Raw genomic sequence first — 24,572 nt, 5'->3', positions numbered from 1 at the left:
TCTTCCTTCCTTGGAAGTAAATTGCAGAATATTTTATTTCTACTTCTCACTAACCTTATATTCTAAATTGTATGGTTTTGGAACATCTTTCAATATACAAAGATGTGAAGGCCAAATTGTTGAGAAATTTATATTTCTAAATTTACTTTGGCAGTCAATAGAGGAAAAAGAGATAGACTTGTTTAACTTATGTTTCTATTCTGCCTTATTTCCTTTGCTATCACCTGGTATCTTTTCCATCATGAAGAGTTTCAGCAGATACTTTCCATTTTGTCAACTAGATTGAAGCCTAGCTTTGAATCTGTTAAATACAGCTGTTGTCATTTGCTGTTCCTCAAGCCCAGACATGATAGATCTGTTATCACGTCAAAGTTCCAGAACTAAAATTTCATTTCACTTATTACAAGTGAAAGCACAGAGTACAAGTTCCATATTTCCTATTATCATTTGAAGGGTAAGAATCTCCCTTCCTCTAATGTAATGTCTCTATAATGCAGGGTTGATTTGCTTTTTGGGAAGAATATTATTGAATCACATTCTTTGTTTGGGATTCTGTTTGTTTGTGTTTGTTTTTAATATTTTAATAGCTTTCTGTCATGTGATTGTGGGAATGACCCCCTTACCCCTCTAGCAATTCAAGTTTATAGTACCCCTAATTGTCTGATTACATTTCCTAGTGGAATACCTACATGATTCATATCTATCTGCATTTTCAAATTTAAAAGTACACTGTTTAGATAGTAGATATTACATATAAATAGAAAGTTTCATGGTGGCATAAACTAGGGTTGTTAAAACGCTTATGTCCTTGTTTTCATGTTGAATGTTGTTAAAAACATTTTAAATAAATCTTACAATTTGAGTATCGCACTCAGGGGTACTCAGATATTCTTCCTTTGTAGTCTCAACTTGAGAGCTCTCATGGGCTTCAGAAGTGGTTTGTTGATCCTTGAGAGAGAAAGAGAGAGAACATTTAAAAAAGAGAGAAATAGATTCAACAGAGATCCTAGGACTATTGTAAAACATGATACGATGGCAACATCACACTCAAAGAAAAAGAATAAAATGAAAATTTATATATATCAGAGACCTTAAACACTGCACCTTAAATATTAACTGTGAAATTAAATAATTTCTATTCAATTCTATATCAGTGCTGTCCAATGGGATTATTTTCCCACTGGAAATATTTATTTCTTGCATAATAAGCTTTTATTTTAAGGATCCTGGTTCCTCAAAAACACAGGAATCCTATCGTTTCTCTTTATTTTAAACCCCAGTATATCTGGGAAATAATAAGCACACATCTTGTTTTTTTAATAGGAAATAAGATGTTTTCTAACATCTCACTGTAATTTACAAAAGAGAATTATATTCACTCCAATGCTTCACTAACCAAGTACTGTTTTATATCTCCAGAAACCCTAAATATTATTATAAATTTCTCTGTGCTACTTTCTACACAGAAATGCCAATGCACACGATCCAAGTTAGGTCTTTGGAACCTTCATTCTTGAAATTAAATACTGACTAGATTTAAAAGAGGCCTTAAATAGGTACATTAGTTCCAGTAGGGTGACTTGTCCAAGTTGTTTCCACAATGAGACACTTCTTATGGTTCACATTCCCAGTCTTCTGAAGCACCCTCTGGTTCTGCCCATTCCCAGCATTGTTACTTCTGTCTTCTCCTGGATAGTATGAGCTCCTGATGTTCTATCATTAAAGCTCCTTCATTTAATTTGGTAAGGGTCAATGTTGATAGCTTGTAATCACAGAGACTTGAATGATACTGGGAGTCAATCAATAAAATAAAACTGACAGCGCTTCCTTGGTGGCACAGTGGTTGAGGGTCCACCTGCCAATGCAGGGGACGCGGGTTCGTGTCCTGGTCCGGGAGGATCCCGCATGCAGCGGAGTGGCTAGGCCCGTGAGCCATGGCCGCTGGGCCTGCGCGTCTGGAGCCTGTGCTCCACAACGGGAGAGGCCACAACAGTGAGAGAGGCCCGCGTACCACAAAAAAATAAAAATAAAAAAATAAAACTGACAGTACAAAATAAGGGCTGAGATAGAGGTTTGCCATTGAAACCAACAGGAGGGAAACCTAACCCAGCTAGGTAAGCTGTAAAAAATAACACCAGGTTCACCAATGATGGAGATTACATTTTAGAGTAGGTATTCAATATTTTCCTTAAAATATAAATATGCCCATATTGATAAATGTTAATGTGTGCTTAATTATATTTTCTTATGCAAATATTGTGTATTTATGAAAATGCTCCCAGATTTTGGTGGTGAGACTTAGGTAAGAAATATGTGCAGAATAAAAGGTTTTATCTGTTTATCTATCATCTATCTGTCTATCTATCTATCTATCTATCTATCTGTCTATCATCTATCTACCTATCATCTATCTATTTTTGTAGGCCTTTGCTATTTTGGACAAAATATAAAAGGGACTTCATTTACAATTAAGTTCAGAAAGAGCAGGGGGAAAAGAATGACAGTGCAACTTTACTCCTCCATAAGTTTCCCAAAGGCTACCCTTGTGCTCATATATTAAAAAACTGGGGTGCCTGGTTTGTCAATTTCTACATCTATTTATGAAAGTTATCTCAACTCTGCTTCAGGAAAAAAAATTACATATATTAATTACTTTTAACAACTGGAGGAAATTATACATCACTTCACCAATGTGAGCAACAATGCATGAAAAGTTAAATTACTTTAAATACAAAACCTTAGTATTTAATTGCAGAACTGGTTGCATTAAGCGTAATACATGCAATCCTTAATGTAGGCATTTGCTATCAGTGAAATGGCTCCTTTTATTTTATTTTATTTTTTATTTATTTATTTTTGGCTGTGTTGGGTCTTCATTGCTGGGTGTGGGCTTTCGCTAGTTGTGGCGAGCGGGGGCTACTCTTCCTTGCAGTGTGCGGGCTTCGCCTTGCGGTGGCTTCTCTTGCTGCTGAGCACAGGCTCCAAGCACACGGGCTTCAGCAGTTGTGACTCTCGGGTTCTAGAGTAAAGGCTCAGTAGTTGTGGCACATGGGCTTAGCTGCTCTATGGCATGTGGGATCTTCTCAGATCAGGACTTGAACCCGTGTCCCCTGCATTGGCAGGCGGATTGTTAACCACTGCGCCACCAGGGAAGCCCCAATGGCTCCTTTTAGAAAGAAGCCTTATTGAGTCTGATGAATTAACAAAGAATGGGAACTGATTTTGGGAACGATAATATTTTGGAGTTAAAGAAATGTGAATTCTGGTTCTGGATTAGCACATAAATAAATAAGAGCCTTAGACAACGTATACAATTTTGAAGGGCCTCAGTTTTCTGCTGCCCTGCTAAATTAGGTCAAGAACACCTAAATTGCAGTATTTTTTTGTTGTTTTTTTTAATTTGTTTGTTTGTTGTTTAGGTAAAGGTAAAACGGAGAGAGTTCTAAAACAAAATGTGGTTTGTGAGAATTAAAAATAGTACATGAACATGCTTCAAGGAGAAACTTTCAAAAGTGGAAAAATAAGTTATGTCAAGTAGTTGATGGATTTGACCTCCAGATTGAGGAGTTTAGACTCTATCCACTAAGGAACGGAGAATTTAGGTGGTATATAAACAATAATACTTAACACCTTGACAACCTTAGACAGAATTACTTATAGGGTTGGTGCTTGTTAACTTCAGTCATTGCCACACAATTCAGTTAACTTTGTGTACATACATACACACACATTTTTATGTACTATAAAATAACACCTATGGAGATTGAGAAGAAAAAGTTTTCATGGGTATTTCTAAACTTAATTTCTAAATAACACAGTTGGTAATGAATTATGAAGTAAATGTAATGTAAATAATAGCAAATGTTGTTTATTCAAGAGAATTATTCTAAATTAATCATGAGAAATAGAATAGTGTTTCCAAAGTGTTTTGAATATGAATACTGCTCTACTAAACTGAATTACTAATTACTTGACAAGTAATAAATGTCTATTAATATTTCAAAATGACACAAATCTTTGTTTATATCAGAAAGAATCATTTAACAATAATTTATTTTCTGAATAATTTCCAAAGAAAAATCAGTAAATATGTTGCTTATGCCCTGTGGTATTGCTGACAACTTTCAAATCCTAGAATAAGTCAGGAACCTGATTATCACATATATGGATGTATGTGGCCCATATGCACAAGGAGGACAATTTGAAAATGGGTTGGAAGAGTGCATGGATATGGTATGATTAAAATTTGGAAAAAGGAAGTTAATTTAGGTGGGAGTAAATGAGTAAAGTGACCCTTCAAAAGGGTCTGGAGCCTTGATCACATGCTTGCTGCAGTTCACAGATGGCTGCTAACACAGGTGGAAGCTACAAATACCCTCAAACCTTATGAGGCTATAAATATTATTCTACAAAACCACATTCCAAGATGTGAAACTCTGAAGTCATTTTTAAGAAGGTAAAGTATGTGACACCAAAATATACCATTCTGCTCACATTTCTTCCTCTGACAGTAGCCTCAAGAAACCTCAGAAATCAGGCCTCCTTAATGTCAGCTTCAAAGGTATGCCTGATAAAACTTTAAGCTCAATAACTTGTTGGGTAATCATTTGCTCCACAAACAGTCATTTATCACCTACTCTATCGGTTAGTGGAAGGCGTGAATAAGGAAGGAAGGAGGACATAAAAATGAACCAACAGGATCTCTGTCTTTACAGAATCTATTATTATGGTGGAGTATAAAACAGATTTTTATCTAAATGTCACTTGTATGTTGAAAAAAATGGAAAAATTCAGAAATAAGGAGATACATGGATCAACTGCAGTATATATCTACAAGGAAATAATGTATAAAATAATTCAAATGAATTTTGCAATGAATTTTAAAGAAATGCATTACATCACTCATAAAATGTTAACCAACTGTGTCACCTTCCCTGAACAACTTAATATCTCTGTTCTTCAGTTTATTCATATGAAAAATGAGGCTAATCCTGTATGATGGTGGATCCATGTCATGATACAACTTTCAGAACAAATAGAATTTATAATACCAAGACTAAACCCTAATGAACACTGTGGACTTTGGGTGATTAAGATGTATTAATGTAGGTTCATCAGCTGTAACAAATGCACCACTCTGGTGAGGGATGTTAATAATGGAGGAGGCTGTGGGTGTTAGGGGAGGGGATATGTGGGGACTTATACTTTCTGCTTAAATTTGCTGTGAACCTAAAACTGCTCTGAAAAACAAAGTCTATTTAAAATCAAAAAAAAAAAAAATATAGTATTGAATTATAACCTAAAATCTAAAATAAATACCCACGAGTCCATGCTGATATAAATAAATGATTGAATCAATAAATAGAAGGACAAATAAATAGAAAGGACAAATATTTTATTACAGAAGAATTCTCAGTAACATATTAGACACTCTCCTCTTCAGTAGGTGGAGCACAGGCTTCCCTTGAGAATAGGCTGAAATTAGTGATTCACTTCCAAAGAATAAGGTATGGAAAAGGACAAATACTAGCATTGTGGAGAAATCTGGCAGGCACCATCTTAACCAAGTGATGAGGGTTAACATCACCAATAATGTCATATATCCCTGGTATGATGATAAGAACACCATGCCTCTGTGGTATTATTCACAAAAATCCATAACCCCCGTCTAAGTACAAAAACACATCAGACAGACCCACACTGGGGGACATTCTATAAAATATCTGACCACTAGTCCTCAAAAGTGTCAAGGACATGAAATACAAGGAATGAAAAGCTGTCAGACAAGAGGAGACTGAGACATGATGACTGAATGCAATGTGTTGCCCTGAATTGGATCCTGAAACAGAACAAGACGTTAGTAGAAAAGCTGGTGAAACCCAAGTTAGGTCTGTAGTTTGGTAACAGTATTATACCATTGCCAGTTTCTTAGTTTTGATAAATACGTCACAGCTATGTTTAGATGTTAACATTAAGGGAGGTAAAGGATATACAGGAACTCTCTGTACTATTTTCTTAATGTTTTTCTAAGTTTATAGTTATTTCAAAAGAAAAAAAATATTTTAATGAGGATAATAAAAAGTCTTCCTTCTAGAGACCTGTGAGGATTAAATAAGTTCATATGGGTATAGCACAACTCAATAAAAATGCCAGCTACTATTAGTATTATTACTATTAACATTATTTGCTAAAATTGTCCATGACAAATATGCATTAATTTCATAATAAAATAATTAATATATTATTATAAATGATTATTGTTGGGTGACCTTATGTCTATGAGCATATAAATATGCCAAAGTATTGATACCATACATATGTTCAAAATAGGAGTTTATCTCAAAGCACAAGCAAATGGCTAAAAGTGAAAGAAAATAAAAACCTAGGAAATCAGGCATAGTCTTATTGAATGTTTTTTCACATATTTTAAAGTGGAAAATTAAAACATTTTATCTATTTTGTGCCAAAGAAATATTAAGCATGTGGAGAAGCTAGAGGAGGTCTGTTTTGAACATCGTGGCAGTAAAAACTTAATGAAACTAAGGTCATGTTTCTGATTGTCTCAGTAGTGACGTAATACAAGTTGGAATTTTACTGGGCCGTTGCTGGCCTTCAGCAGCATCAGCAGGAGGGATGAGGAAGAAGTGAGGGCTGACACTTCAGGGAGATACAGGGGCACCTTCTCAGTTGTGAAGAATGGCTCTAGGGCTTCCCTGGTGGCGCAGTGGTTGAGAGTCCGCCTGCCGATGAGGGGGACACGGGTTCGTGCCCCGGTCTGGGAAGATCCCACATGCCGCGGAGTGGCTGGGCCTGTGAGCCATGGCCGTTGAGCCTGCGCATCCGGAGCCTGTGCTCCACAACAGGAGAGGCCGCAACAGTGAGAGGCCCGTGTACCGCAAAAAAAAAAAAAAAAAAAGAATAGCTCTAGATGGGGGTCCAATGTTTATAATGTCAGATTTGTGTGACAATTTTAGGCATAGCTGGGTAACTGTGTGGGGAGGTTGGTAGGAAGGGGTTTACATCAGTCAGATGAAACAGTATTACTGGGAGCAGGTAATAATGAAAGTACCATTATCATTACACAGTCTTATTCAGGTCAGGGACTCAAGGAGACGTAGGGAATAGGAGGATATTGTTTTTTGCCTAAGTGAGAGACCTGGGAAACGTCCATCAGGATTTCTTAAATGCTCAGCAAAGCAGGTTGGCATTCATGGAAGGATCCCGATTCTAGTATTAATGGGAAACTGAATTCCTAATCTATAAAAATAAGGTGAATACCGGTTTTAGAAATGGTCAATTTTGTAGAGAGGGAGTAGGGAATGTTGCCCCTTGTGTCTTTATAAAAGCAACCAGGGAACGTCTCTGTTATCTACATCCATTGATACCATGGTGCCACAGGTGATATAGAGGATTCTCCTACATATGTTTTACCTGTATCAGGAATGATTCTGGAATAGATTAGAATCCAGTAGTAAATTTAGCCATGGAGAATGAGCAGTGGCAAAAGTAAAGGTTCCCAGGGATTCAGTGGACTCACTAGCCACATTCTGTATTTTAATCAAGGTCTGGACAATAAGTATAAGGTTATTTTTTAAAAAAAAAATAAAAACTGTTTTGTAAAAACAAAAACAAAAACTATTTGGTGTGTCTCAGATAACTTAAATATGGCAGTGGTATCACCATCCATGAAAAGGACATTCGTAGGCATTCACGGCTTTTATGTTTTTTTTTTTGTTTTTTTTTTTTTTTGCGGTACGCGGGCCTCTCACTGTTGTGGCCTCTCCCGTTGCGGAGCACAGGCTCCGGACACGCAGGCCCAGCGGCCATGGCTCACGGGCCCAGCCGCTCCGCGGCATGTGGGATCTTCCAGGACCGGGGCACGAACCAGCGTCCCCTGCATCGGCAGGCGGACTCTCAACCACTGCGCCACCAGGGAAGCCCTTATGTTTTATTTAAAAATAAAATTAGAATATCTTACAAAGTCTATTGGAAACTAAATGACTGGAACCCCATGCTCACTTTTCAATTGATTCTAGTGTAACCTCAAATGGGATAACTAACAAAAGTAGGAGGATGAATTAAGGCAAAGCTGTTTTCTTCCATCATGGGTACTGAAATTCATGGCATACTCATGACTAATGATGAAATATGAAAAGCACATGTGTCTAACATGAAAATTCACAGCCGCTGCTGTCATTAAAATGAATATGTTTACTCTCCATGATAGAATTATTTTATGGATGTGAACAGCCTTAGAGACAGATATGGTTGCTCATGAACACATTGTAATTTGGCTAATGTGGGATCATTCTCTCTCCCAGATTCTTCATTTATTAATTTATTCAGTTGTTTGTTCATTCATCTAACATTTGCTGTTAGTCACAATGTATTATGATGAGCATTAGAGGAACTCTAATAATGAAGATATGCCCCAGCACCCCCTAGGAGTTTGCTGTTCTGAATTAAAACATCAACCATTATGTGACATTTAGTGGCATCATTAGTAAATTGCCAGAAGCATCAGTGATTTTAATTTTTTTTATATAATGGAAATATAGGCTCAGCTGATAATCTCTTACCTACCATAAGAAGCTAACACTAACTGAGCACTTGTGAGTGTGCTGTACATGCATTACCATATATCATATAAGAGGTTAGTATCCAAAATATATAAAGACCTCAAACAACTCAGTAGCAAGAAAACCCAACAATTCAATACAAAAAAAAAAATGTTGAGATTCAAAACAGACATTCCTCCAAAGAAGAGATACTGATGGGCAACAGGCACACGAGAAGATGTTCAGCATAACTATAAGGGAAATGCAAATCAAAACCACGATAAGACATCACCTCACAAGTATTAGAAAGGCTATTAACAAAAAGCCAAGGAATGTTGGAGAGCACATGGGCAAAAGGGAACACTCATACACTGTTGGTGGGAATATAAAGTGGTGCAGCCATTATGAAAATGGTATGGAAATTCCTCAAAATATTAAGAATAGAACTATCACATGTTGCAGTGTTTCCACTTTTGGCTATTAATCCAAAAAAATTTTAAAAACCCACTAATTTGAAAAGATATATACACCCCTATATTTGTTAACAGCAGTGTTTATTTACAATAGACAAGATATGGAAACTACCTAAGTGACCATTGACAGATGAATTGATAAAGAAAATGTGGTATATGTATAGTGGAATTTTATTTGGCCATAAAAAACAAATAAACTCTTGCCATTTGAAACAACATGGATGGACCTTGAGGACAATATACTAAGTGAAATAAGTCAGACAAAGAAAGACAAATACCACATGATCTCTCTTATATGTGGAGTCTAAAAACAAAGAAGCAAACAAAATAAAAACAAACACGCTTATAGATACAGAGAACAGACTGGCGGTTGCCAGTGGAAGGGGGTGGGATAGGAGAACTGGGTATAGGAAGTTAATTGCAAGGTAAAAAATGGTAACTAGATTTATGGTACTGATCATTTTGTAGTATATACACTACATACACTATATACAAAGTATTATGTTTACACCCGAAACTAATATGTTATATACTAATTTCACCTCAATTAACTAAAAGCAAACCAAAAAACCTCTGTTGCCAGTGACCTAGTTTTGAGACCTAAGATGGGTTACTAGCCTCCATGAGCCTTAGTTTTCTCACTTATAACATCAGAATGCTGTACCACCTCACAATGTTCATCTTTACTTTAACTGAGAAAACTTATGCAAAGCCCTTAGCAGTAAGTCAGTCACAGAATGAGTGCTCTATAAACTTTGTGTTGTGGTAACATAAGAAGCAGTGCATATTTAAATGTTCATCCATTTTTGTTAGCATATCTCTAAGATTCTAAGTCGTATGTTTTGAAAGAGCGGTTTGGTGCAGTAGACTTGGCATAAGAAACCTGGGTTCATGTTTAAGATCCTTTTTAAGTAAAATGGTTATAGTAAGATCTGCTCTACATATTGTGATGATCTAATAAAACATGTTATGGCAATAGCCATAAAAAACCTTGCAAATTAAATTTCTCACTATCATCATTATTATTATTGAACAATTGGAAACATAAATTGGAATCCATGCAATAGCCTACAAAAGGGAAAAGTTTGCTCTTAGAGTATAATTGATGTGAATAACTTCCTAGGTTAGGTAGCTGCAAACACTCAGGAAATAGTCTTGCTTTCATAAAGAGGAGACCAAAGAGGGCCATAGATGCCATGGGAAAGCCTAACATCAGCACTCCAGGGGACTCAAAAACACTGTCTATGATCTCGCGAAATCCTGAATATCAGTATGTTTCATACAGTAATGAAAAGCAAGGCTCCTACTTCTAATTTTCTTTGAAACATGTAAATCTAATTCACAGTGCACTGAGGGTAGATCAAGATGAAAAATAATTCTCTGCTCTTTCGTCAGTTCTGGCACGAATAATATAATCACTTTTAGCAAATATAAAGACAGTATGTTTCCTGTTGCTTTTGGAAATTCTTTTGTGGGAATTCTTTTGATGAATGCTCAAATTATTTTCTGATTGTCAAACTCCATGTGGAATTGTGTGATAGACACTTCTGCAGACATGGACAACAACAATATCTTTTTATACCAAATAAGTCTGAAAATAATAATATTTAGCTTATTCTTATAACAAGCTTTTGAAGAAAATGGTATAATTATTCCCATGTTACTGGTGACAAGTTGGTCTAAAAAGTTGCATCTGTTACACAGCTGATTAGTGGCAGAGTACAAATTCAAATCCAGGCAATTTGCCTTTAATGTCTTTGTTCTTAAACACTAGATATACTACTTGCTATAAATTCAGCATTTAAGTTTATTAGGCTCATTGCTTTATAATGTTAGCTCTATTTCACAAAAGACTAATCATAGTCTTTGGTTCAATTTCTCAACATCTCACAAATAATTGGCAAAAGCCAGGATTTACAATTGGCCTGCTGAATTCCAAATTCTGTGCATTGGTCTATTGAATTCCGAATTCTGTGCTCTCACACACATGATTCTTGGCACTGGGTATCTGACATTTAGCCACAGATTGCAACACAGGTTTCCAGGACAGTGATGTTAAAGAGAGAAGCTAGCAAATTCAGGGTGCCCACCTAATAGAGCTTGTTAGTGCCTGAAAAGGACCATTGGAAAGAAGCATAAGCCTGCCTCTGAAAAAGCTTGTTTAGCTTCTCTCTACATGCACTATGATGCTATTTAGACAGAACAGATTAGAATGTAACCCTAGTTAGCTTTAGCACACTGGAAATTAGTAAATTCTAGGTGAGTTTAATCCTATAGTAAATTAAATTGACTTGAATACACATAAATTTACTACCCTTCTTTAGAGTTTATTTTTAATTTTACTCTATCATTTTCAGTATAATGATTACTTTTATTTTGCTATATTTTGTTTAAAGCAGCACTTTGTTTCATTGGCTCTCCTGTTTTCTAACTTCATCTCTCTTAAGGAAGTCCTCCTCTGCCCACCAAGACTGGAAAACATTGCAGGACACTAACAGGAGTGTTACAGAGGGAATTTAGAAATTGGAGCTAGCGTGCACGTGAGAGGAGGCGGATAAGGTTTTCCAAGGCATTTGGGACAAAAGCCTTCTCCAGAGTCAGTAAGGACCTAATTTTCACTGGTAAACTGCAGGCCATGGGGTATATCACCGTTTTTGAACTCCCCTCCATAAATCAAAATTTATCCACACCTTCATTCATCGTCACCAACTTATCTCCCCACTCAGAAGTTGGTATGTCCCTACTCCTCTCCATGTCCAACTCTTCACCTTGTGATCATATTTATACTCCTTGATGCTTCTTCTGGAATTTTAAATCCTTATTACATATCTCTAACTTTTGTCTTCATTACCTTTTTTCATTCTTCCCTTTCTCTCTTACTAAAAAAGTACACAGTGCCTTGTCATCCTACTAAGGAGCCCCCCATCCATTTGTCCACTCTCCTCTTCTTCTCAGCTAAGTTCCTTAACAAAATCATCTAGTCTTCCCACCTTCACTTCTTCACAAATTCCTTCAAATTTCATGTCCTTCGCATTTCTCAAATCCACCCCTACCTCCTTTCCCACTGCTACTGTCTCATGGCTCTTACCAAGAATATTATTCTCCCAATAATTTTGTTTGCTTCTATTAGCTTGTCCTCCTAATCTTTCTCTCTGTTACTACTGGAATTATCTTCTTAAAATTGTAACCTCATCAGGTTTCCCTTGTTAAAAATCTTCTAGTAGATTCCCAGTTACTGCAAGATATATAATTAAATGAATGAATAACTTCCAGAGAGGAAAAAAGTATTGTCAACAAAATGATCATAGCAAGTTGATTAAATTCCATATAGATGTCCTTTTCTTCTGCAAGAGTTATAAGGAAATATCTCTTATAGATAGCTTTTCCTTTTTTTTTTTAGGATTAAGGTTTTAGTGCATCTAAAGAGACAAAAGAAAGGTTAGATGAGAATATCTAGTGTTAAAGAAAAACTGTCCCTTGGATTGATAATCAGTGGAGGGGATACTGGGATCTGTCTTACTTATGAACAGCCAACTGGTGATGAGTTGTTGGGTTGAAGGCACCACAAAAGTCATTACTATTTGATGAGCATTCAAGAAATTGTAATGAAAATATAGGAAAAGAAAATGGAACAAGTCATCCGTTGGTTCTTCTACCATTTCTGCCGTGGAACCCAGCCACTCAGGCAGCCAGAGGAGTGCCAGTGGTCCAGCCACCCAGCACACGAAGGCCCCCAGTGCATCCAGCAGGAGCCCTCTTCACCAGGAAGCCCAAGAGGAAGGTCTGGTCTGTCAAAGGGAGTGGTGATCAAGCATCGCAAGAGGAGAGTGTTGATGGTGTCATTTAACTTTCTAATGCAAAAGTGTAGATGCAGCCAAAAAAGGTGGCTGGAACGGATGAATCTTCACCAAAAAAAAGTGCAGAAAAAGGTAAAGAGGCTCAAGTGGCTAATCACGATAATAAAGAATATTTAGCTGCAGAAAATGGAGAAACTAAATAGGAGAGTCCATCTCCTCTGATGAAGCAGGGAGAAAGACACCAAGTCTGATTAACAGCATGTATACCATATCATGTCAGTGGTTCCTGTCTCCCTTCTTGTACCAATCCAAGAGAATATTTTTATCAATTATTTTTTAAATGCAAGTTTTTTAGTAGCTCTAGAAACATTTTTAAGAAGGAGGGAATCTCACCTTATCACATTTTTTTTAAGTGTAAATGCTTTGTTTTTAAGAGGTGAAATTATTTGCTGGTGGTGTTGGTGGTGGTGGTGGTGGTGATGTTTTTATTTGTTTGTTTTGGTACAACCAGAAAAGAGCAGCATATTGAATATGGGAGGTTTTGATTGTCTTGAGTATTAGTTTAACATCCATAGGTGGGGCAGTAGTTTTTATATCCTATAATACTCAGCATACTAAATGACAATTTGGAGTCACAGTTGTGCATTGAATATGTTTTGAACATTTTAAATTACTTCTATTCTCATGTTTTTTAGTATAGTTGTTTCCTAAAGAAAACTGCTCTTTGATCTTGGCTCTTCCTGTCAGACTTACATGTACTCTGTAACATCTTTGGTAGTGGTAGTCCAATTTCCCTAGTAACTTTGTTAATGTGCTATGAAAGATTGAAAATTTGAGTCTGTATTGTATATTATATTAAACTGTAAATTAGTGAGAGTTACGATATAACAGTGTATCAACATTTGAAGATATTGGTACTTGATATACTCTTTAAGAAAAATTTGCATACACATTTCAGGCCAGAAAGTCACTGGAATAACTGTTTAAAAAAGGATTACAACTACATGCCTTTTAAAATTTTGTTACAAACATTAAGAAATATGTATAACCGTTAAAATCTCAATTATAAAAGAAAAAAAGGAAAATGGAAACTGGTGGTCATTCTTAACATAAAAGATATTCAGTAGTGTTTTCTCTGAATATCAATATGTCTTCCTAGACTTATGTAAATTAACATTTCTACCAAAAATGTTTTATTCTCATTTTATTTTAATTTCAGAAGGATTAAATGAATTATATCATTTGCTAACGTATGTCTTTAAAAGAAGTTCATAAAGGTATCCAACTAATCAATTTCTATAAGTAATATTCTTATTATACATGTACCAAGCATGAAGAATAAATGAAAATCTGGTTTCAGACCATTGCAGCGTGCAAATATGCACACCAATAATAGAAAGAAAGCATCAAAGGGCCCTTGTTGCTTCAATTTTTATATTTACTAGATTAAATATATATCATAATTTACAACGTTAGCTGAAAATATTTATATGCATATATAATATGTATGTTTATACAGTAACATGTGAAATATTATATAATTTTAACTTAGACTTAACTTCCTTGCCACATATATGCCATATCTGCTGGGAAGTAATTAAGCAAGCAATTATGACCTCCTAGGACCAAAAATGAAACCCAAACAAAATTTCTTAGATGTAATGTTACATTTTATACAAATGTTTTAGACTCGTGTTTTCATCTTTATTCTCACAATAATCCTGGACATACAAAGATATAAAACATATATTTTTAGTATGGAAAGAACACAAACTGGTTGGTGTTATAGATAACTAAATGGTTAGCTAAGGACAGAGAGCTGATAGAGAAACAGATCTGTCTAAAATTGAAAACCTTTAGGCTCGTTGGGAAATCTCTTCTAGAAGCAGGAAAGTGGAGGAAAAGGGCAGCCTTACTTCTTCGATTCCTTTCCTACTCCTAGAGTAAGGATTTTAATAGTTTCCAACTTTGGCTGTAAATATAAATAATCTGGGAGCTTTAAATAATCCCCCAAACTAGCCTGTACTTCTGCTGAATTATATGAAAATGTAAGTATTGACATCAGATGTAAATGATGCTTCCAATGATTAAAAAAAATGCAGCCTAGGTTGAGACCCTTTGGTCTATGATGATTTCAGGTGTACTGTTCTGAGAGTCCTTAGAAATTACTTTGCAACAGATTTTTGGCAGAAAAAGTGAAATACAAATCCACCTTGCTCTAAACCTCCGGGAACCAAGCAGAATGCAATTTTCACTTGGATGCCTTCAAGCTCCTGAATAGGGCCACTGTTGCCTGCTGCCCTAAAATGACTTTGGCATTTCTACCAAACTGGAAAAAAAAAAAAAAATTAGCAAATCATCCTTGTCCAATTAAGTTGATGCCATGGTTGTGACCTTTACCAATGTCAACTGCAGCTAAATCCAAGGCAGTGAGTTGCATGGAAAGAAAAACAAAGATAGAAGATGGTGACTGCCTGGGGTGGGAATGAAATAATGAGCTTTCGTAACACAATTTCATCATTTTTTAAATCTACACTACTTTTCTGAATTGCTTCTCATTTCTGCTCTCTTTCAATTTTCTCCTTTCTTTACAGCATTTACAATTGTGATCACTGACATTAAATGTATTGTGAGGATTCATCCATACTTTTATGCTAAAAAAGCTGTAGTTGTACTTATTTGAATAAATGTGTTCTTACATCTGCACAATAGTTTTTGTTTTAATTAATATCCTACCAGAAACCTTCTTTAAATCTTCTCAAAGTGTTATCCTCATCTCCAGATACAGTACTTATGAATTCATATACTTATTGACTGTTTCTCAGTGTCAGACACTACTACATATGCTAAATGCTGTATGTTAATTTTCTTATTTAATCTTCCCAACAGTTCTGTAAGGTTGGTGCTGTTATTGTCTTCATTTTATACATATGGAAGCTTAGTCTCAGAGCGGTTGAGTTGATCAAGATTTCAAAATTAGAAAGTTGTAGAAAAAATATGTTTACTTAGTCTGACTAGTGAATCTTATCTCTCTAGTGAATCTTATCTCTCTAAATTATTTTTCCTTGTATTTATATTCATTATACACTATTTCTTGGATGTAAATGAAAAGCACAGCCTAATTACATAGGCAGAAGTCCCTCTGGGCCCTCAAGAGTCTTGGCTGGAACACTTGGGACAGAAACACAAGCCTTTTCTATTTTTATAGTTCCCTGCCCTGATGTGATGACTGGTGAGTTTCAGCCCAGGAAGCAGATGACCCCGTCGTGGGAGGGGAGAACAACTCAGCCATCTCCCTAAGCCATAAGACCTGTGGGAGCCTGGTGCAGGCAGCAGCCACATCCTCTCTCCTGAGGCCCCTGTCCCAGTAGAAGGACCAAGGCAGGGAGGAGCAGAGACCCAGCCAGCTGAGCTTAGGTTCCTCTGCATCCTGTCCTGCAGAGATACCAGCCCTGAGGGGGAAGAGGAGAGAGGAAGGGAGGAGCCTGGCAACTGGCTTTGTCCAGCATTTTTCTCATCTTGTTTAATCCTCCCAGTAAATATGAGCAGTAAATATCATCACACTGGTGTATAGAGTGAATCCCAGCTCTTAAACCCTCTATCATGCAGCTGTAAACACCAACAACATTGCTGTATTAATAATTCATAGTTTTCACCTAAAAGGGTAGACCTCTCAGTAATACATTTCCTGTTCTTCCTCTTACATTTATATAATTTCTAAGTTATATAAAGTCACATTTAATATTTTATAATAAAGTGAATATAATTAAGTAAAACAGTACAATGGATATATAAAAATTATTAGTTTTCCAGAATGTGCCATTAATTGAACAAGATTTTTTAATTAGTTTCCCTTTTCTGGACACTTACTATGCATTTAGCTCTACTACACAAACAGTACAAGTCAAAGATAAATTAATATGTTGATCAAGTATTATTTGTATATTATCAATGATGTCCAGTAGGCCCATCTTAAAGGCTTAACACACACACACACACACACACACACACACACACACACACACACACACACACACAGGAGCATGTCATTCACTAACTCTGGGGGTTAGGAGGACCTTGATTTGTAGTGTTTGCCAATTTCTATAGTATAAATACTACCAACTTCAATCTACCAAGGTGATATCAATGAACATGAAGGTAGACAGAGATACCAGTAGAATACCATTATATGGTATTTCCACTACATGGATCCCAAAGACATAATATCTTCAAGACATAGAATCTTCAGAGATAATAGCATGATATAGTATATTTGATATTTACATTTGCTTTTAGTATGATTTCCTTAATTTTAAGTGTATATAATTAATATTTAATAGTAACTTTAAGAGCTGACTAGTAAATTCCGAAAATGTAACAGCTAGCTTTTATAAGTGTGTATGAGCCATCTCCAGCAGACCACTGGAGTATTCACCATTCTAAATATATACAATGACATGCATATTCTGCTTTTTTGTACTGGTAAAACAAGCAGGGAAAAGTCATGGTTCTCAGCTCAAATATACAATAAAGAGTAACTCAAAAAAAGATAACGGGAAGGGGTACACTTTTAACATAAGCATTTCATCTATTATACTATACATAAAACCATTTAAATTATTCCTCTTGTCTGGTGTCCTTTGTGATCCTCATATCTTTTTATTCTACATTGTCTCATCAGGAAATTTAATCTATTTCCAACATTTAGTTGCTGTCTATGGTGATGATGCCAAATCCTTTACCTCCACTCAGATATTGTCCCTCAGTTCCAGATTTAAATGTATAAACACCTATTGGATATGGACACTTGATTGTGTGAAAGGTGTCTAATACTTAGCGTGTTGTAAAACAAACCAGTTTGGGTTCTGCCTAAAAAAAGCTCCTCTTGTCTTTTGTATTCACGGCGAACGAATGTAAACACTGAGAATTATTCTTGATTTTCTCTCTTCATGCATCTCACTTAATCACTAGGTCACTGCGGTTCTATGCCTCAATTACATTTGGAATCCCATTTCCACTTCTGCACCATAGATCAGGTCACTGTCATCTGCCGGGATCAGTGAAATTGTCAGTGGTTTGCTTGTTTCTACTCCAGTTAGAGTCATTTTATACAAAATAATTAAATCAGATCTCCTAGCTCATATCTTTGCTCTTTACCTCTCCGTTGGAACAGTATTTTATACATAATAAAATATATAATCTTATAACAAAGACATCATCTCATGTGCATTTGGATCCAGGTATCTCCTTAGTCTTTATCTTTAATCAAAGCTATTTGGAATATGGAAATCCGAATACAAACTATGTGACAGACAAGGGATTAGTCTTCAACATTTACAAACAGCTTTTGCAGCTTAATATCACCAAAACAAACAACCCAATCAAAAAAAAAGACCTAAATAGACATTTCTCCAAAGAAGACATACAGATGGCCAAGAGGCACATGAAAAGATGTTCAACATTGCTAATTATTAGAGAAATGCAAATGAAAACTATTGATACAATGAGATATCACCTTACACCAGTCAGAATGGCTATCGTCAAAAAATCCACACTGGAGAGGGTGTGGAGAGAAGGGAACCCTCCTACACTGTTGGTGGGAATGTAAATTGGTGCAGCCACCATGGAGAACAGTATGGAGGGTCCTTAAGAAACTAAAAATAGCACTACCATAAGATCCTACAATCCCACTCCTGGGCATATACCTGGAGAAAAACATGGTCTGAAACGATACACGCACCCCGATGTTCATTGCAGTGCTGTTACAATAGCAAAGACATGGAAGAAACCTAAATGTCCATCAATAGAAGAATGGATAAAGAAGATGTGGTACATATATATAATAGAATATTACTCAGCCATTAAAAAGAATGAAATAATGCCATTTGCAGCAACATGGATGGACCTAGAAATCGTCATACTGAGTGAAGTAAGTCAGACAGTGAAAGAGAAATAGCATATGATATTGCTAATATGCAGAATCTTTAAAAAATGATACAAATTAACTTATTTACAAAATAGAAACAGACTCACAGACTTAGAGAATGAACTTATGGTTACTGGGGGGAAGCATGGTGGGGGAGGGATAGTTATGGAGTTTGGGATTGAGATGTACACACTGCTATGTTTAAAATGGATAACCAACAAGGACCTACTGTATAGCACAGGGAACTCTGCTCAATATTAACATTGTTAATCAACCGTACACCATATAAAAATGAAAATTAAAATAAAAAGTTAAAAAAAAAACAAATACAAAAAAATGTCCTGATCTACTACATACCCTTTGCATAGTTTCCTTGTTTTCTCTTTACAGAAAATTAGGCTACAATTTCCAAGAGGTCAGGGTTGTGTCCTTTCAAGTTTGTGTCTACAGTGATGAGCATAGTCCTTACATACAGATGGAAAACAATTTAGCTGAATACTTGGCACTTAATGAGCAATCTATATTTATTTTCTAACTTCTAAGGAAAATGTCCAATGAGAAGAGGGACACTGATGTGGATTGAATGTGTCCTCCAAAATCTTATGTTGAAGCCCTGACCTCCAGTGTAATGGTATTGGGAGATGGGGCCTTCTGGAGGTAATTAGATTAAGTCATGAAGGTAGGGCCCTCATGGTGGGATTAGTTCCCTTATAAAGAAGAGAGAGATAGAGATCCATCTTTCTTTCTGTGCAAACACTCCTAGAGAAGACCATATGAGCACACAGCTAGAAGGCAGCTGTTTACAATCCAGGAAGAGGGCCCTTATAAAGAAATGAACAAGGCAGCACCCTGATCTTGGGCTTCACAGCCTCCAAAACTGTGAGAAATGAAGGTATGTTGTTGAAGTCACCTAGTCCATCACATTTTGTTATAGCAACCTGAGCTGACTAAAACAGAAACGCAGCAAGTGACGTTTCAAGTGAATTCTCTGGCAACGTTGCTTTGGATACTCAATAACGTAGAGCAAATCCATGAGCTAAGCACAGCCATCTCCCTTAAGGGGAGAGAAGTATGCAGCCATCACTGTATTCAAGGTATGACCAAGAGCCACGCAGAATAAACACTGTGCTCTTAGAACACTGAGAATAGAAAAAATAATTCTAACTAGGAGGGCAAGAAAAAATTCACTTGAATCATAGAGTAGGCATGACAGCAATGGAGAATGCAGTGAAGGAACGGAGGCTGAAAAACCTGATTGAGTTTCCTCAGCAGAAACTTAAGCTGTAGGACTAAAAGATTATGTAGCAGACATGCTCTAGAATTTAAAAAAAATTACCAACATGTAAATTATTTTTTAAATTTTCATCAATAAATTCTCATAATATTGAACTGCCTACCTAATGAAATTTGTGACTTTTAAAATCCACAGTGAATATATATATAATTTATATGTATACATGTGTATGTACATATGTATTCATATACACACACATGCATGATGCAATAAAAAAATCTGTCTGCATTATCCAATCTTCTGGAAGAGAAAATCAAAATAAAATGACATTTTGGGGGCTATATTGCTTTTTTCCAAATGTAGGTTGAAAATTGCTTACTTGGATGTGTTTCACAGATTTCAGGAAAAACCATTCAAATACCCCTCTCCTTTCAAAGAAGAGGTGAAGATTTTAAAGAAATGTAGATGAGAATAGCCATATATCATGGAAAATAAGAAAAACTATGATTTGTAATGCTCATGTCACAATGCTCTGAAATAGGCATTGAGGAAACTGAGTCACAGAGAGGTTAAGTGATGTACTCACACACACTCCCAGTCAGCTCCCAGTTAGGTACATAATATCACTGTGGCTATAATTAGCCAACTCTGAAGACTTAGCAGTTAAATGTCCTCATTTAAAAGTTATGTTTTTGGTATTCAGAGAAAAATTGTTTCATGACTGAAAAGTTTGCTTCTTTTACATACACCCTTATCACATTTTATTATTCAGGATTTTTCAAATATTATTTGTGAGGTGCCTGCATAGAGATTCAAAACCCAAGTATACATAAAATATAATTTCCACCACTATCGAAAAGATAAAGACTATGAGCAAAACATAAATGCCAGAGAAGCTTTTAATGCTAATCTGTAAAATGAAATGCTCTACAGTACATCAACTTAGATTTATTGAACTTTATCTCAAACATTTTGGATTTCTGTTATTATTTTTTGAAAAATGAGCAATCTCTAAGACACGTGCATCTAAATGCTTCCTATGTTTTCCTGTGATAAGCCAAGAGAAATAATAAATGTTTATTATTTATCTCAATGACAGGACATATGTTTGTTAATAGTAAATCAGTTAAAGTAACAATCAGTAATTTCCTCTACACATTCAGGGGCATAAAGAGCCCAGTTTTACTAATGGGCTTACATAAATGTATTTTGAGCTGGAGACAAGTGTAATGTGCCCATAACATGACAAAGCTGCTTTTCCCAAAGTCACTGGACTTAATAAGGGTGAATCTTTGCTCCTCCCTTAGACTAACACGAAGTGGAGGCAGTATGTGGCTTCCTGGCAGGTGGGGGAGATTGTGTGGGTAGCTGTGCATTCAACCAATGACCCGTTTCAATAAATTTACCCAGGATTTTTCCTAAACATAAATAAAATACATTATTAATGCAACTTTCTTCCCTGAGTTTGGTTGAATTAAAAAAATACTGTAGACCTAGAGTTTTCAAAGGAGGTTCAGAAAGATATAAAGGAGAAAAATATTGGCCTAAAATTTTTTGAGATCCTTCAGGACGTAATAAAAACCAAGAGAATAATATGAAATGGAAATTCATATTTTAAAATGATTTTGACAGAAAAATGGGATTATACAGATTAATGTGTCATCGAGAAATCGACCAGTTACAGACAAAAACAGAACATTAGAAAATGTATTTTGTTTTACTTAACTTTGACTCTTCATCCTGAAAATAGTTTTTCCCTAATCTACAATTTGTCCATATCCCCTTTCATCCAAATGTAAGGAATCACAGAAACAAGCAGTAAGAAAGCCCCAGATGCAATGCATCATTAGGTACTTGTAACAGTGGTTCTCAGGGTTTTTTGCCCACCCTCCCCCAGTCCACTGGAGATTTGCTTTAGAAGTTGGACTGGTATCTATAACATTTATTTTAATAGCAAGTGATCCTGAGGCACGTAATAAGAGAACCATCACTTTCAAGTATTACTGCCTGAAACTAACTCCTTTCTGCAATAACTATTTCAGTTTACCAAGATTTATTTAAATGTAGAGCCTGCAGATTGAAGGTTCTGATGATTGAAACAAAAGCAGAACTGAAGGCTTCCCTGGTGGCGCAGTGCTTGAGAGTCCGCCTGCCAATGCAGGGGACACGGGTTCGTGCCCCGGTCCAGGAAGATCCCACACGCAGCGGAGCGTGCTGGGCCCCTGAGCCATGGCCGCTGAGCCTGCGCGTCCGGAGCCTGTGCTCCGCAACGGGAGAGGCCACAGCAGTGAGAGGCCCGCATACCGCAAACAAACAAACAAACAAAAAAACAAAAGCAGAACTGAAAGGCCTCCTTTGTCCTGTCTAAAGTAGGGTGGTGGTAGGGATTTGCAAGGAAGATTTGCTTAAGTCAGTTGATCTCAAAATCCCCTAAGGAGCTCTTAAAAACTAATGATGACTGGAACCAAACCAGAAAGAAGTTGTTTTAACAGGTCCAGGGTGAGTCCCAAGTATTAGGATTTTTTTTAAAGACACATCCCAAGTGATTCTAATGTACAGGCAATGTTGAGAACTACAGACTTAATTTCTGAAAAACGTATCCACTTTTGTAAGGATTGTGGTTATACCTTAGGAGAAAGTATTTTCCATATTAGACCTCTGGTGTATACTGGAATGTAATACAAGATATTTTCTTTTAACTATTGTAAAATAATAATAATCCTGCCTAAGAAACAGCTGGCTTTCTACTAAAGAAAAGTTGTTTTCCAACATTCTCCAAGTGACTATGAAGACTTTACAAACTGGGTTACTATCTCCCATTTACTTCCTGATTTTTCAATGAATCTGATATCTTACTTGGATTCACTTTGATGATAATACAGAATGAAGTAAAGTGAGTACCTTACTCGATTTTACTTTTCAAAGCACAAATAAAGTGTACCTTGCTTCTTGTCCTTGCATCTGCAATCTTAGTGTCATTTGGCATGGATGGAATTGATATCCGAGTTGGACTAGGCTTGAAGAGATTCAAAGGGGGAGGAGGTTGATCATGGAAAACAGCTGAGAGGCAGAGTTGTACCGTCTCTTTCATTGCTTTCAGCTGCGACGCCTATGAAAACAAGAGAGATCACAACACAATGTTTTCATGTGGTTCTGGTCATCATTTACCTGATTAGATTCTCCCTTTCCTCCTAGCCTACACTTGTTCCCTACACAAACACGTATTAATTTTCAAACGCAATTGCCTAACATAAATTCCATTATGATGTGCCATTTAATACACACTCAGTCTGTTTTTTAGGAGCTAATGTGTTTCATGATATATTTTGAACACTGGAATTCAGAGACATATCTTACATTTTCCCCTTGAATTGACATGATTTCAATCATGATACTTTGCTGGCAAGGAAATATACTCTAGGGTCACTTTAAAGTGGAACGTGTCCTTCTTAGAAACCTGCCATCTTTCTATTAGCAACAACCTTTTTTATTACAAATCACTCCGCTTGTGATGTAGGCTTCTGTGTTTCTCAGATAGGCCTGTACCTCCACTCAATTTCTGATACAACTCTTATTTCTTCTGGGCCCTGTTAAGTGGTAGGAGTTATTTGGATGTGATTGTAAGTGACAATATCAACATTTTCTGTTAACATAGTATATCATAATATTCTAAGCACTTTCACAAAATATAACTTTATGCTTTCAAACATCTGTGAAACTGGCATTATTATTTCTCTTTCACTATAAAGGAAACTTTTCTTAATTTTTTAAAAAATTTTATATTGGAGTATAGTTGACTTACAATGTTTTAGTTTCAGGTGTACAGCAAAGTGATTCAGTTATACATATACATATATCCATTCTTTTTTAGATTCTTTCCCCATATAGGTCATTATAGAGTATTGAGTAGTGTTCCCTGTGCTATACAGGAGATCCTTGCTGATTGTCTACTTTATATACAGTAGTGTATATATGTTAATTCCAACCTCCTAATTTATCCCTTCCCCCACCTTTCCCCTTTGGTAACCATAAGTTTGTTTTCTAAGTTTGTGAGTCTGTTTTTATTTTGTAAATAAGTTCATTTTATCATTTTTTTAGATTTCACATATAAGTAATATCATATGGTATTTGTCTTTCTCTCTCTGATTTACTTCACTTAGCATGATAATCTCTAGGTCCATCCACGTTGCTGCAAATGGCATCATTTCATTCTTTTTTTGGCCGAGTAACATTTCATTGTATATATGTACCACATCTCTTTATCCATTCCTCTGTCAATGGACTTTTAGGTTGCTTCCATGTCTTGGCTATTGTAAATAGTGCTGCAATGAACACTGGGGTGCATGCAACTTTTCGAATTATGGTTTTCTCCAGATATATGCCCAGGAGTGGGATTGCAGGATATGGTAGTTCTATGTTTAGTTTTTAAAGGAACCTCCATACTGTTCTCCATAGTGTTTGTACCAATTTACATTCCCACCAACAGTGTAGGGGGGTTCCCTTTTCTCCACACCCTCTCCAGCATTTATTGCAGACTATTTTTTCTTTAGGTTTACATTCCAAGGCAGACAACCATCTCTAACG

The 24,572-nt window shown here is 36.1% G+C and overlaps 1 protein-coding gene across 2 annotated transcripts in view; it reads right to left on the bottom strand.

The window, feature by feature from the left end:
• LUZP2 (leucine zipper protein 2) overlaps nucleotides 1–24,572 on the bottom strand; it is a 448,942-nt gene that overhangs the window by 21,433 nt on the left and 402,937 nt on the right. For both annotated transcript variants that reach the window (XM_060017352.1, XM_060017353.1), the window contains exons 9-10: nucleotides 22,930–23,097; nucleotides 856–948 (exon numbers count right to left, since the gene is read on the bottom strand). In XM_060017352.1, the coding sequence (XP_059873335.1) occupies nucleotides 856–948; nucleotides 22,930–23,097 (261 nt within the window). The remainder of the gene's footprint in view (nucleotides 1–855; nucleotides 949–22,929; nucleotides 23,098–24,572) is intronic.

The sequence above is a fragment of the Delphinus delphis genome, chromosome 8 (assembly GCF_949987515.2).
Source record: "Delphinus delphis chromosome 8, mDelDel1.2, whole genome shotgun sequence".
In the NCBI taxonomy this organism is placed as follows: domain Eukaryota; kingdom Metazoa; phylum Chordata; class Mammalia; order Artiodactyla; family Delphinidae; genus Delphinus; species Delphinus delphis.
The sequence above is the reverse complement of the archived record's forward strand: the minus strand, read 5'-3'. Positions and strand labels throughout refer to the sequence as shown.